At 37.0% G+C, this 15,894-nt stretch overlaps 1 protein-coding gene across 3 annotated transcripts in view; it reads left to right on the forward strand.

Moving 5' to 3' along the window:
* Positions 1 to 15,894, forward strand: part of ap2b1 (adaptor related protein complex 2 subunit beta 1) — a 56,432-nt gene that overhangs the window by 7,732 nt on the left and 32,806 nt on the right. For all 3 annotated transcript variants that reach the window (XM_073861048.1, XM_073861049.1, XM_073861050.1), the window contains 9 exons: positions 1,197 to 1,393; positions 2,888 to 3,109; positions 5,228 to 5,348; positions 6,230 to 6,325; positions 8,472 to 8,587; positions 8,681 to 8,846; positions 8,976 to 9,074; positions 9,509 to 9,768; positions 11,369 to 11,561. In XM_073861048.1, the coding sequence (XP_073717149.1) occupies positions 1,197 to 1,393; positions 2,888 to 3,109; positions 5,228 to 5,348; positions 6,230 to 6,325; positions 8,472 to 8,587; positions 8,681 to 8,846; positions 8,976 to 9,074; positions 9,509 to 9,768; positions 11,369 to 11,561 (1,470 nt within the window). The remainder of the gene's footprint in view (positions 1 to 1,196; positions 1,394 to 2,887; positions 3,110 to 5,227; positions 5,349 to 6,229; positions 6,326 to 8,471; positions 8,588 to 8,680; positions 8,847 to 8,975; positions 9,075 to 9,508; positions 9,769 to 11,368; positions 11,562 to 15,894) is intronic.

Below are 15,894 nucleotides of genomic sequence, written 5' to 3' on the forward strand. Positions count from 1 at the left end.
AATAATGTGTGACACAACACAATACTTTGATTTATTGAAAATTAATATTAATTTCACATTATATTTCATCAATCTAACCACCCCAAACTTTCTTTGCAATTAACAAAGCTGACACTGTTTGTCAAAGCACCACGAAAACACTTACTGTTTTTGCACTGATATATGAAGCAATTAGACCCCTTTTATCAAACTCAATATAATACAATACTATGTATAGTATATTAATAGACAGTGCAGGTCTATAGATTATAAATGTGACTGATGTTATGACTGATGTTATAATGGTAATAATTACTATTAGATAGAGCAGAAGCAGTAAAAGTGCCTATCTTTCTATTTCTCTCTTGCCGATTTAAAAAGCTTAATCCACTCATTATTTCAGATTTAAAAGTCTACTTACTGTCCCGGTGACAGACTTTACATTGCTTTGCTCATTCAGTGCAATGGGCTTGACATTAGCACTGCTTTTTGCTACAATCTCTGTCCAAACTTAATATGGATATGGTTTTAGAAAAGATATGGTTTATTAATAATAAGATCATAAAAAAAATGTGAGAAAGCAAATGCAGCGCGTGGTCGTAACAAGAACCATCGCCATAGAAACCAAAGGCACGCTGAAAATGCACTCGAGCTTTAGCGCGGTAGCGCTCATGGCCATTTTCCGATCGACTCGGGTTATAAACACAATATTAATCAGACTTGGGACCCAAAGTAATTAAACTAGGACCTAACCGGACCCGACAGACCATTTAAAATATAAACCCGGAACCATACGGGTCCCGCGTCCTCAGTGAAGAAAGACCTCTGCTCAAGTTCAGAAACATGGAAGACACTGCGCTTGCGTCGCGTCGCACCTAATTCATTGAGAAACAGCTGAGCACGCAAACGCACACTGATAGGGAGAGACACGACGTGCTTTCACGCAAAATGAAGCCAACGTGTTGATGGCTCAGAGCACGTTATAAAACGTATTCTTAAAATCCACATTTCTGTTTTAATAAATGCTCATAGTAAATCATAGCATATTGCCTTAAACATTAGGTAGCACATTTGCGACCCATTAAAAATAAGGGTCGCAACGGCAGTTCAAAAGGTCGCATATGCGACCATTTTGGTCGCAGTGTAGCTCCCTGTTCTGTATTTATTTTTCACTTTACGTCAGCGTTTATGGTTACTTGACTGTAGTTTTAATTCTTCCCATGGTTGTGGCTAACGCAGTCGCGGCTCTGTCTGAGATTAGCGAGTCTCACCCTAACAGCAACCTTCTGGACCTCAATCCTCAAAACATCAATAAACTCCTGACGGCCCTCAACGAGTGCACTGAGTGGGGTCAGATCTTCATTCTGGATTGCCTGTCCAACTATAACCCCAAAGACGAACGCGAGGCCCAGAGGTGAGAGGGCAATACTTCTCAGTAAATTTGAGTGCATTTAAATTTGAGTCAGTATTTTATGCAAAATTTATCTTCTAAGGTTTTTGTCCCTTAATTGAGTTGGTATGCGACAGACAAGTTGTTCTTCTCTTCTGTGTCTGTAAATTTGCATACCCAAAAACTAATTAGATTTGATGTTAAATTAATTGTGGTGTTTGCCCAGACATCAAACATCTATTTTCCAACCTGTAAATGGCAGATTCTTAGGAATGTGAATTTAACAGGGTTTTATGGGTAGATCAAACAAAAGAAATGGCTAGTGTGGGCAATGATTAATCGCGATTAATCGCATACAAAATAAAAGTGAGTTTTTTTGCATAATATTTGTGTGTTTTGTGTGTAAGTATTATGTATATTTAAACAGAAACACACACGTAAACATTTCAGAAATGTTTTAATTATGTATCAATTTTGTTAATTTGTATATAACATAGAATAGATGTAAATGTTTCTTACATACATGAATATGTGTGTGTGTATTTATATATACATAATAATTACACACTGCACACCCTCCTATATTATGCAAAAACTCACTTTAATGTTGTATGCGATTAATCACGATTAATCGTTGCCATTGGCAAGACATTTAATCAGCGGTGGCGGCCGGTGTCTTCTTTTTTCAAGGGCACTCGATGCGAAGTTCGTAACAACATATGTGTAGCCTGTCATGTGTGTGGTTCCTTTTTTCAAAATATGTGTTCTGCGCGTCAAGAGACACTCGCGTTTGCCAGATACTCGCATAATTAGAGTTTACTGTTAAGGGAGTGTCTTGCGTGTATTTTGTGAACGTGAGCGTCTCTTTTATCATAAACTGTTTTGACGCGTGTGCAGCAAGCACTTATTTAGGCAAAACACGTAATGCACACAGGATCTCTCGATAAGCAGAACACATATTTTGGAAAAGGGAACTACACACATGACACTCCGAACACTTATTTTGAATTACGCCCCTCGGATGAGCAGTCACGAGCCGCCACTGTTAATCAGAGGACATTTATGCCGCATTTACATTGCATGTTTGAAATGACTCAATTCCGACTTTTTCCCTCATGTGGCACAAATCGGATATCGGTTTCATGTCTTGTTACAGAAATAAAGCTTGATAATCTTTTATAATAATTTTTTCTGTGTCCATTGCATATCGCAACATTTTATTTCATCTGTGGTTTAAGCTGTTCCGGGTCAGTATGTCTACCTTAAATTGTTTTGTCAAATGTTTAGTGTAAATGCATATATCGGATACAAGTCGCTTTTAAAAGTTGTAAGCGGGTCGTCAAAAAAAAAAAAAAAAACGGATGCAGGCAAAAAATCGGAATTGGGCATCAAGATTCGCAGAGCAAATCCATAGGTATTTCCCAAAAAGGACGGATCTGATGTCAGTACTTTTGGCCTTTGAGGAAAAAATTTAAATTTTTGTTTCATATGCCAATATTCTTTCTCTGACTCTTTCAGCATCTGTGAGCGCGTGACCCCTCGCCTGTCTCATGCTAACTCAGCCGTGGTGCTGTCGGCAGTGAAGGTACTTATGAAGTTTCTGGAGCTCCTGCCCAAAGACTCGGACTACTACAACACTCTGCTGAAGAAGCTCTCTCCTCCTCTCGTCACATTGCTGTCTGGGGAGCCTGAGGTCCAGTACGTGGCCCTCAGGAACATCAACCTTATTGTGCAGAAAAGGTTAGTTTGCTCTACTCATAATATTTCTATATTTTGCATGATGTTTTTTACTTAGAGATGTAATGATTACCGCTTTAATGGTTAACCGCAATAAAAATGTCCAATGCATGATTTTTTAATTATTGTTTAACCGTGCCAGTGTCACGGCTCGAAACCCCCTGTCCAGCATTAACCAATTTTGTCAATAACGTGAGACAAAAACATTCATTCACGTCTTCTCACATGTGTTTGTGAATAAAATTTTCACATTTACGGAAATGTATTTGTACTGACACATGTTTACATTATATTTCTTTAGACAGATCCATCTTTTCTATTCATTTCCATTAAATAATGTGATCTAATGAGTTTAAAGGTGCAGTGTGTAAATTTAAGTGGCATCTAGTGGTGAGGTTGCAAATTGCAACCAACAGCTCAGTTCACCGCTCACACCTTGCTTTTGAAATGCATAGAGAAGCTACGGTAGCCGACACATGACAAACATGTCATCGTTTAAGACAACTTAATAGAAAAGTTTGTCCGTTAAGAGCTTTTGTAGAAACATGGCGGCACAAAATGGCGACTTCCATGTAAGGGGACCCTCGGTGTATGTAGATAAAAATGTCTAATTATAAGGTAAGAAAAACAACGGTTCATTATGAAAGGTCTTTATACACCCGTGATAATATAGTTTTGTATATTATTTTGCATTTCTGTCAAGAGATCCTTCTAAAAATTACACACTGCACCTTTAAAGCTTCTTATTACTCTGTTTGTTTCTTCCGTGATTGCTGTGAGCGCATACTCCTGTGTCCTAAAGTACACCCTATTTCTCACAACATATACAGACAGATGACTTGCTGATTTGTCCTGTGTTTATAAAAAATGTGATTTACTCACTTGTGTTTTATCTGAACTAGATGAACATTTATCTCACGACCCCAAATGTGCCAGGATTACTGTTATTTAATTGATGTTTATGCGAACAAAAGTGCACTTACATGTACAATCAATTTCAAATTTGCTTTGCATCAGTACTTTTTTGTAACTTTCTAGAAATTATTTTCAAAAACTCATAATAATATTGATAATCGTGGTGATTTTGGTCACTATAATCATGATGTAAAATTTTTATACAGTTTCATCTCTATTTTTACTATAGTAGTTTAAAGTCGGCATGCCTGACGAGTTTGCAATCCACAATTCTTGGTTCTGTGTTGTGATATATTTTCAAGTTAAACAATACAGCAGGGAAAATAAGTATTTGACACATCAACATTTTTTTTTTTTTATTTCCAAGCTATTGACACAAAATTCCCACCAGATGTAGCCATCAAGCATAATATTGAATTCATACAAAGAAATCAGAACATTTAAGTATACAAGTTGAGTCATAATAAATAAAGTGAAATGACACAGGGAATAAGTATTGAACAAATGAAGAGAACAAGGTGCAAAATGGCATAGAAAGCCAGGAGATCACCTGAAATCTGTTGTGTCAAATACTTTATTTTTCCCACTGTAAATCGAACTAGAAAAAAATGTGTCCAGGGCTTAATTCGAAATTGTTTGGACAATTATAATAATTCTTAATATTCAACTTTCAAAACCAATTTTATAATTTTGGGTCACTAATAAGTAAATCCGTAGATCCCAAATCTTTTGTTCGATAGTGGCGCAGCAGTATAAAAGCACATAGCAAGCCTTCTGTTATAATTAGCCTGTAGCTTTGCATATACACTGTGTAGTCCTTGGTTGGTTATCTATGACTGGTTGGAGGAAAAAGGTTAGAACTCATTTGGCTTTTGGCTAAACCGCATTTGTGTACATATCTGAATGTCTAATTGCATGTTGATGGAGAACAAAAAAATCTATTAAAGTGGTCAGGACGGTTCAGGGTTTACTCTGCAAATTTGTGCGTTTCTGGCCACTGAATGTGGTTTGAATAATCCGATTACAAAACATTTTAAACACATTTTACACCTGTAATTGGATCATTTGAGATTGATGTGAATACCTGGTGTAAACTGGGTCAGTACAGTCACTAGGTGGCAATATTCCCTAGTTTACTGTTACCTAAATGTTTTGGTTGAAGCAGTGTTTTCATCAGTCATCTCATTTTTTTCTCTTCCCTTGCAGGCCTGAGATTTTAAAACAAGAGATTAAAGTGTTTTTCGTCAAGTACAATGACCCCATCTACGTCAAGCTGGAGAAACTGGACATCATGATTCGTTTGGCCTCTCATGCCAACATTGCCCAGGTACACCAAAATATATTTTGCTCTCACCTTTTGATTAAAGCAAATGTGAAACACGGTTGTTCCTAAACCTTTATACCCCAGTAATGTGAAATAAGATGTATACTGAACTATATTTAAGCTAAAGTTTCATTACTTTATCCGTGGTTTTGTATGCAAATGAACAAACCACAGACTCTGTCATAGATTTACAGTCATAAACATGCTGTGATGCTGGGGAAAATACTCAGGGGACATGTTTGCAACAGTTCCCCTAAGATTTATAATTGTTAAAGGGATAGTTCACACAAAATAAAAATTCTGTCATCATTTATTCAACCTCATTTTGTTTTTAAGTCTGTATAAGTTTCTTTATTCTTTTGAACACAAAATAAGTTATTATAAAAAATCATGATTGTGCTGTGCAGTATGTGTTGCAAAGATAAAATATTTAGCAGAGCTCAATGGATTTTCCTCCCTAATCTATTGTCAGTTTTTTGGAAATCCAAGAATTGTGCCCAAAAGGAACAAGAGCTTTTCCACCTTTTGTTCGGTGGCAGGATTTGTGTCATTCAGTTTGACAACACACAACAATCCAACACGCTCAAACCAATCATGTTCAGAGTAAAAACAACATCTGTACTCACAGCTGCCTCTGTCAAGAAAACGTTCTGCTTCATTTCACTGTCATTCATTGCATCATTTATTGTTAATTACTGTTAGCAAATAATTTTTCTTCTATTTTTCCCTCATGTTGTTAGTAGATGCTATTATCAGATATTTTTCTCTCAGGTTTGTGAACTTATGAGAGTCGGAGGGAATTGGCCCCATGTTCTTTTGGGGGGGTCAATAAAGTCTGTAGAAAATGAAATGTATCTAAAAATGTATCTGTTTTTGGTTTACAGGTGCTGGCTGAACTAAAGGAGTACGCCACCGAGGTGGATGTAGACTTTGTTCGGAAAGCAGTTCGTGCCATTGGCCGTTGTGCTATCAAAGTGGAAGTAAGACAAATCCCATTCATTAAGCCTCAGTGGCTATGTTTACATGCACAAAATTTTGGCAATCTGACTGACTTTAATACGATTGCAGTTTACGACAGTACACTTAAAGGAACAGTATGTAGGATTGTGGCCAAAACTGGTACTGCAATCACAAAACTGGTGGTCAATACACAACATGACAACATAAACATCAGTTGAGGGCTGCAACTTCACTTTTTAAATGACAATATCCTGGCCGGACCACTGTTGTCAATGATATAAGTATTTGAAATGTAAATGATTTCTTAATGTCTAGTGACATATCAGGGCCATTTTATGATTACTGATATACATTTCTTACATACTGTTTCTTTAACATTGCAATCTGATTAAAATGTTTGTTTACATGTGTATTCTATTTAATCCGAACTAAAAGTCTGTGAACAAGCACAAATCTGCCAATGGGTTCGCTTACCCCATTGTTCTAAACTCAAATTTACTTACATTTTTATGTTTGTTTTTTGTCTAAAAACTACACTTATTTTCTTTAGGTAATTTTGCTTATCAAGAAAATGCATCTTAATTCAAAAATGTTTAGATATGTTTAGATTGTACTGAAACCAAGACAAAAATACTAAGTTATAAAAATGTAATTTTTTGCAAGGCAGCCCATATACCAATAACTAATCCTTAATCCGCAAAACATAATCAACTTTCTGAAACTGTTTAAAAGAAGCCCAAATCTCAAGTCCACAAAAAACAGAGGACTTGGCAACGCTGCGCACAGCATCTCTCATTGAATTAACACTTTATCTCTGGATAAATGTACAAAGTTGAATAGAAAGAAAGTTGTTCTTAAGAAGTTTTCAGATTTAGGCAAAGAAAACACACTTTTCAAAGGCACAAGGTTATTTTATTGCTTTATGTAATGTTATGAAAGTCATGAATGCTACAGAATATACAGCGCGTGATCCAATTATGTAAATAATGTGTTGCCATTGCCTTGCTATTGCATGTTTCTGTAACAAGAATCATGTGATACATAAATAAGAGGTAAATACAAGTTGTGAATTTATGCACAGTTCTTCTGCCCATGTGCCAAAGGTATTTTTGCATCTATTTGAGAAAATACTTTTTCATGCATTTACATGCATACTTTTCTCTTGATGATCGGATCACAGATCGGACTACACCACCCCTTCGAAATCGAAATTTGCATCAGACTAAGCTCAATTGTATTGATTAAAGGGGGCCATGGCACAAGACTTTTTTAAGATGTCAAATAGGGCTGCACGATTTGGGTAATTTTTCCCATTGCGGTTATTCATGCTAATATTGCGATGTGCGATTGCGATTATAATAAATGGTATCATGAGTCAACTTGATGGGTTTTAAGGAAAATCCACACACAGTTTAGTTATGTGTATTTGTAAAACTAGAAATGTTTTCGTATTACCACGTGATGTAGCAACTGCTCAGTGTCAGTTTATCCTAAATCCAAAATACCGCCATACAACAGACTTAGAGTTATTTTTTAGCTACCAGATCACTGTCAATCTCCTCTGCATCCATCTTCGCTCTGGTATTTCCGCGCTGCGCACACACAAGTGACGACACACACCACACACGCGCATGCCACACATGCACTGCCTTTTTTGTTCGTTTTTCTTTCTTTTTTTTAAACAGCAAGGAAAATCATCAAACTGTTATCAGAAAGTTTGTGTCAACAAGTCCACACATTTATTTATTTAATATAATTGCAACATTTTGCTGTCATATAATCGCACAGGCTGACATCGCGATTGCGATGCGATTAATTGTGCAGCACTAATGTCAAATGAATCTTTGGTGTCCCCAAAGCACGTATGTGAAGTTTTAGTTCAAAATATCATATAGATAATTTATTATAGCATGTTAAAATTGCCACTTTGTCATTGGCAGGGAAGAGTTTTCTCTTAATTGACGAGTTAATTTGTAAATGGCGGTGAAAGAGTTAAATTATGCAACACTGCATTAATAAACCCCTCCTTTTTATTTGCTGGATATCGAAATGCTGTAGTAGGGCCAATGTTATGTTTTCAGCGTTATGATAAGTTTTCTCCTTGTATTTTTTTTATTGTTCCAAATTCCAATGTATACCAGTGACTGAGTTTTCTCATGTGTACAGCAATCGGCTGAGCGTTGTGTCAGCACCCTCCTGGACCTCATCCAGACCAAAGTCAATTACGTGGTGCAAGAGGCGATTGTGGTCATCAGAGACATCTTCCGCAAATATCCTAACAAGTCAGTTTACATTACAATCGTTAAATATCTGTAAAATAACACATGCACTTGCACACTAATAGGCTGCTTTAAATTTTTCTTGTACTTTTGCAGGTATGAAAGCATAATCGCCACTTTGTGTGAGAACCTGGACTCTCTGGATGAACCTGACGCTCGAGCGGCCATGATCTGGATTGTGGGCGAATACGCAGAGCGCATTGACAACGCCGATGAGCTCCTGGAGAGCTTCCTTGAGGGCTTCCATGATGAAAGCACTCAGGTTTGATATTCACAGTCACACGTTGAGAGTTTTCTGTTTGTCGTGGTTCATTTTTTTTTTTTTTTATTCAGGTGCTGTTTAAAGCTATGTGCTTTACCTGATCTATTTTATCTAATACGTTGCACTCAGGTCCAGCTGACTTTGCTGACAGCCATAGTGAAGCTGTTCCTGAAGAAGCCCTCAGAGACTCAAGAGCTGGTTCAGCAAGTGCTCAGTCTGGCCACTCAGGTGAGATTAACACTAAACAAACAGGAAGTTTTAACCTGCAATCTATTCATAAATAAAACAAAATTACAGCTGATATGCACAACAGACACCAAGGCAACTGTGTGATTGTTATAACTCATAATAAGCCAATCAAATCGAATAGGAAATAAACTGACTCATGAATTGGTTCATCTTTCACAAATCACAATATATATTTTAATCGCAGATTCAGCTTTCAGCATCAGCCCATCTCACACATGACTCGCATCATTATACAATCATCATGAATACTTAACACAAGCCCTTCACACAATCCTTATTCATGAGTTTATATTATAGCCACCATCTGGTTGCATATTCATTTATTCTAACATTTTTAGCCACATTGTCTATCAGTTCACATTATAATCACTGTTATCTCATTGTCTGACCATTTCTTTTCAACTTCCACTCAGGACTCAGATAACCCTGACCTGCGCGATCGCGGCTACATCTACTGGCGTCTGCTGTCCACCGACCCTGTGACCGCTAAAGAGGTGGTGCTGTCTGAGAAGCCTCTGATCTCCGAGGAGACGGACCTGATTGAGCCCACCCTGCTGGACGAGCTCATCTGCCACATTGGCTCGCTGGCCTCCGTCTACCACAAACCCCCCAATGCCTTTGTGGAAGGAAGCCATGGCATTCACCGCAAACACTTGCCCATCCAGCACGGCAGGTACTGATTCAGACTTTTAAAGGGGACATGTCATAAAAATCTGACTTTTTTAACTGGGTCCCCACTGCTTCTATCAACCTAGAAAATGTGAAAAAGAATAACACAGTAACTTAGTTTTGGGTAAATATTCTCTGCAAGTATGTGAAAAAATAGCTCATTGAAATTTAGCTCCCCTTGTGATGTCAAAAGGGGATCTTATTATAATAGTACCACCCCTTAATCTAACAACGGCACTGCCATTTAGTGCAGAGAAAAAGAGAAAATAATTTACAGCACAATTGAGTTTCAATTTCAACAAACACCATTATGGTGATCAGTATTTGCATTTCCTCAGCTCATTTGCATTTAAAGGGACACATCCAAAAATGGCACATTTTTGCTAACACCTACAAAGTGGCAATTTTAACATGTTATAATAAATTAATAAATCTATATGGTTTCTTGAGCTAAAACCTTACATATGTTCTTTGGGGACACCAAAGATTATTTTACTTCTTAAAGGGTTAGTTCACCCAAAAATGAAAATAATGTCACTAATAACTCACTATCATGTCGTTCCAAACTCGTAAGACCTTCGTTCATCTTCAGAACACAGTTTAAGATGTTTTATATTTAGAGAGCTTGCTGACCCTCCATTGAAAATCTATGTACGGTATACTGTCCAGAAAGGTGATAAAAACATCATCAAAGTAGTCCATGTGACATCAGTGGGTCAGTTAGAATTTGTTAAAGCATCCAAAATACACTTTGGTCCAAAAATAACAAAATTACGACTTTATTCAGCATTGTCTTCTGTTCCGGTTCTGTTGTGAAGCGCATGCCCGAGACTAAAGTCACGTGACTGCAGTGACGCGGATGAAGTGTTATCCTCAGACATGTTTGCGAAGTTTTTTTTCAAACTTACAGCGTACGTCACACTGTAAACGAAGCTCGGGTGCACAAAAAACTGTGGGGCGCACCAGATAACACGTCAGCCGCGTCACTGCAGTCACGCGACTTTGGTCTTGTGCATTTTCAATGGAGGGTCAGCAAGCTCTTGGACTAAATCTAAAAGATGTTAAACTGTGTTCCGAAGATGAACGGATGCCTTACCAGGGTGAGTCATTAATGACATTGTTTTTATTTTTGGGTGAATTATCCCTTTAAAAGGTTTTGTGAAATGTCCCCTTTAAGCCTAGGACCCATTTAGCGACTAGCTGAAACATTGGACTTCACTGTTCAGTGTTGGAAATTGTTTAAATTGTGTTTTCCAGGTCTGGAAAGGCCATAAACCTTAAAGAAAAACATGACCAATAGTAAAGGTCAATTTGTGTGTATGTATGCTTACCTGTGGAAAATTGCTCTTTGTGTATGTAGTCTCTATAAAATGTTGGGAAGATAAAATGTCAAAAAGTCATTTTGATTTTTCTTGTTAGAAGCTGTGGAAATCTTGATTGTTTTGTCTCTGACTGGGACAGAATTTTTGAATCAGCCATAGTCCAGTAATACAATGGGCTGCTCATTGAAACTAGTGGCATGTTGTTGCTTTTGATCACAACAAAGCTTGGCTTATCGTTTCTATTCATTGTTTACCCAGCTCAGTTTTTTTACTCTTTTGTAGTATCGACACCGGGGAGAGTCCAGTCAGTGTCGGCCCGACTGCTTCTATCGATCAACCTCAGGTCATTCCATCTCAGGGTGACCTTCTGGGAGATTTGCTTAATCTGGACCTTGGCCCCCCTGTCAACGTACCCCAGGTGTCTTCCATGCAGATGGGAGCAGTGGATCTTCTTGGTGGTGGTCTTGACAGTCTGGTGCGTGCTTTTGTCTGTTCATTGTATTTTTCTGATATGTTACAATGCAGTTTATTCTACTGTAAAACTGTTGGAAGTTTATATTTTCTATTGCCGACAATTGTCAAAAGAATCGGGTAAACTCTAAGGGGCGGTTTCCCAGACAGGGTTTAGATTAATCCAGGACTAGGCCTTAGTTGTATTTAGGACATTTAAGTAGTTTTTACACACCTTAAAAAAAACAATACTGGTGTGCGTCTTGTGACAAAATAATAGCACTGATATATGTCAAGATATGTCAGTGCATAATGTTTTTAAAATAAGGCAGCTCAAACATGCATTTTAGAAATTTTGCCTTCAAATTTTGAGTTATTCATCTTAACGATATTAGTTGACTCAATAAAAGTTGTGTGAAAATTGTCAACTAATATTTTTAAAGGGATACTCCAGCCAAATATCAAAATTACCCCATGATTTACTAACCCTTAAGCAATCCGAGATACATGTGTCCATCATCTTTCAGATCAACACATTTTGAGTTATTTTAGTAAATGTTCTTGCTCTTACAGGCTTAATAATCGTAGAGCTATATCACACGACTCCAAGAGCGATATTGCTTTTATACAACAGTTCGACGGCACACATTTGAAAAACGAAAACTAGAAAACAACAACGGAGTTATTTTAAAAGCCTCTTTGTTTGAGAACTACTTCTTCCGCCACAGATTTGAGGGCGGACAGAATGACAGGTAACACTTTCGGCTGCTTTGAATCTCATAATAACTCAATAGACGGATAGGCGTTTCTTTATATTACGTTTCTTGGTCACAAAGTGTAGTTGTAAGATTAGTTCAGTCGAGAATATATATTTATTATATTTAAATCTACAGTCGATTAGTAAAGATAGCGCCAGTTTGAACGTTTGCTTAGTGAGATTCGGTACGTATGAGAACCAAAGCATGAGCGGACGTCAGTGTTGACTCGCCCCGCTGACCACCGCCCTCTCTGGGCTACATCTCTGACAGGGATTCCCTGGCTCTGATATTCACCTTGTTTGTTTTTGATGGTCAAAATGAGATCAAATCAGCAGTATTTGGTGTCATGATAAAACTACTTGTTTTCTTATTCATATTTAGTGTCTTTTGTGTTGTTATTGTTTTTGCGCGAGGTAAAAGTTAATAAAACTATACTTATATAATGTTACTATTGGTTTCCCATTTACTCTTAACGCGATACGAGCACTCGATTATTATTAAACTTTGTTCTTGTCAGTACTATATAAAACGTTTTTTTTTAAGTGTCAGAGAGATGTTTTTGAATGCTGCTTATAAATATACCAGTGGCGATATTCTCATAACATGTTTTAATAGTCACGTCGCGATTAAATAAATGATCAATGTCCACATTTAAAAGCTGCGGTGCTTACCTGCTGTTCCACGGTGTTTTCCGTTCTGATAAGAGATATAGCTCCAGAAGAAAAACCGAGTGTTTACATTCCTCTTTCTAAGTGTCCACACGATGTGACAAGACATTAATCCCTTTAAGTTTAACGTAACATCCAAGAGCGCTGATCTTTGACGGAATAATAACTTCCGATTGGGGATTCACAGACTGATTTATGAGCTAGTGAACTAATAAGACACACGGAGAGTGTTAAAACAGGGCGTCTGTGTTTTTCCATTCAGAGATGAGCCTGTTTAGGACCTCCATTCACTAGGTGGCGGAATGATACGAAAGGTGAAGCGGTTACAGTGCCGTTATCTGGACAATATCGCATAGCTCTTAGCCAATCAGATTCGAGAACCAGAAAGAACTGTTGTATGATATAGTTTAAAATCTGGATATTTTTCTTACAAAATCACATGGATTACTCGCAAAGACCTTTATTAACCCCTTGGAGCCATGTGAATTACTTCTGTGAATGATGAATGCACTTTTTGGGGGGGTTTAAAGTCAGAAGTTGTTCCCTGATCACTGTTTTCTGCCATTATAAGCTTGCAAGAACATTTACTAAAATAACTCCAAATGTGTTGGTCTGAAAGATGATGGCTTGAGGGTGAGTATCATGGGATAATTTTGACATTTGGTTCAAAACTCAAAATTTTATGGGAACCAGGTAACTTACTTTTAAAGTTTTTAACTTCTTTTTACAGTGTATCTACTAAAGCCCTATTCAGACAGGATTAGTTTTACAGGAGTAGGAAGAGTAATGTAATTTTACCACAGGACGTCTGTAATATTGATGGTCAATTCACACAGGATTACAAATCTCAGTACATTCAGAAGTGGGAGGGGTAACTTGATTACCAGCATGTCACCTCCCTCGTTATGTTGTTATGTTACACGCAACATGATGCAGACGAGAAAAACTCGAAATTGGACCAGAGGAAAACAACACTGTGTTTAATGTTGGTTTGGGGAGAACGTCAGTTTCAGAAACAGTTCGATGCCTCTGAGAAGTGATTTTGACCTTTTATTTAAAGGTCTGTGCCGTCGTATTCAGGAACTTACTTGCCACTGACTTGTTCCACCGCCTAGAACGCAAGTAAATGCTGCTTTAAGCACTTCTATATTTAAAAAAAAAAACACGCGAATTTACAGGAAATTATTAAATTTTCGTGTATATTTACAGCTGGTCTATTTGCACGGGATTAGTATTTGGTAATTTCTCCAGACCTTTTTACAGAAGGTAAAAGTCGTCGTAATCTTTACTGACATTGGGTCTCATTCACTAATAATTGCATACGTTTTTCGTATTTATACGCACACTTGAACTTCTTACGAAAATTCACAACAAGTGCGTATGTAGATGAATTTGTTATTTTATTATTATTATTATTATTATTATTATTATTATTATTATTATATTATATTAAAGCAGTTTGTCATAGAAGCAAAAGAGCTCGAAAAGAAAGTTCAGTTTTTCATTTTTGTATTTGGGAGGTTTTGCTGTCGCTGGTGGAAGCCAGTGCTGTCCACCGATCAGAGTAACATTAAATAAGTATTGGATGTGTTAACAAATATGACATTTAATTAATATGACACAGACGCGCATCTGTATCTAAAATAAAACAGACAGGAGATCAAGTGATTGATGTTTGGACTTCTCATTATATTTACATGACGTTTACTTTAGGCATTAAACAAACTCTTTCATATAGAGATTTAAAAAGTGAGGAAGGAAAGCGTGAAGATTTGTCATTACGTGCATCTTTTTTATATGAGTAGAAAAAATAAGTAGGCTATTATAATGTATAATATAATGTATATTATAATAATATAGATCATGTATAATAATATATAAAAATAATCAGGTACGTTTTATTTATCAACATTATTATAAACATTATAATTATAGCCTAGTATTTGATTGTGTAGCGTACGTGATTATTGCTTACGAGTGTTTTCTTGAATTTTTGCGTACATTTGGAAGAAATTTTGATATGAACGTTTTTGTTGAATCACCATTTGTTTGTGAAATATCCGTACGCACATCTCGTGCACAAATTTGTGCATACGCATAAGTGAACGAGACCCATTGTCCGTAATGATTACTGATGTGGAGCATTTGGACAGGACTAAAATCACTGAGAAGCTCTGATAAAAATTCACAATGTAAAACTAATCCTGTCCAAATAGTACTTTAATAGACGTACTCTAATGTTTACATAAAGTCAGGCTCCATTGCCAGTCCCTGAATTTTACATCATAATGCCTATTCAGTATTTAGCAACTTGGCCTAACCAGCGTGAATTCAAATCAGTTCAAGGATCTTCTAAAAGGTATTTAAGCAAACCTTTACAAACATTATAGTTGGACTTTATAAAAGGAAAGTAATCCTCTATGTTGTGTGAAATATTGTGTGTATATGACCTACAATCAACATATTTTTGTCCTGGCTGGATCCACAAAAGATGTGTCTCTGCCGCCTCCTTGTGAATAATTGGATTTGTCAAGTAGGCTTCTTGCACATCCACAAGGGCACATGTGAAGCATCTGTATCAGGTGCTGCTTCTCAATCCAATCTCCTCTACAAATCAACAGTTACCAGAGACCTAACATCATAAATAAATCACAACACCAGCTTTGTAAGGATGCTATTGTAGGTCAGGCTTAGGATGTTTAGCAGGATTTAAAGCAAAATGTTGCATTCCCTTTACTACACTTGATGTCCATCATTGAGTTAACAGCACCCAATGAGCCTGTGGTGATGATGCAGCTCAGGCTGTACTGTAGGACATTGCAAATGTCTTACAGGTGTTCACTTGCACAAAGCTTTGTACTCCATACAGTAAATACACTCGTTGGAGGACAAATGAGTAATTTAGAAAAAATACCAACATGCTTGTTATCTC

Source organism: Misgurnus anguillicaudatus, chromosome 22, assembly GCF_027580225.2.
Source record: "Misgurnus anguillicaudatus chromosome 22, ASM2758022v2, whole genome shotgun sequence".
NCBI classification, from domain to species: Eukaryota; Metazoa; Chordata; class Actinopteri; order Cypriniformes; family Cobitidae; genus Misgurnus; species Misgurnus anguillicaudatus.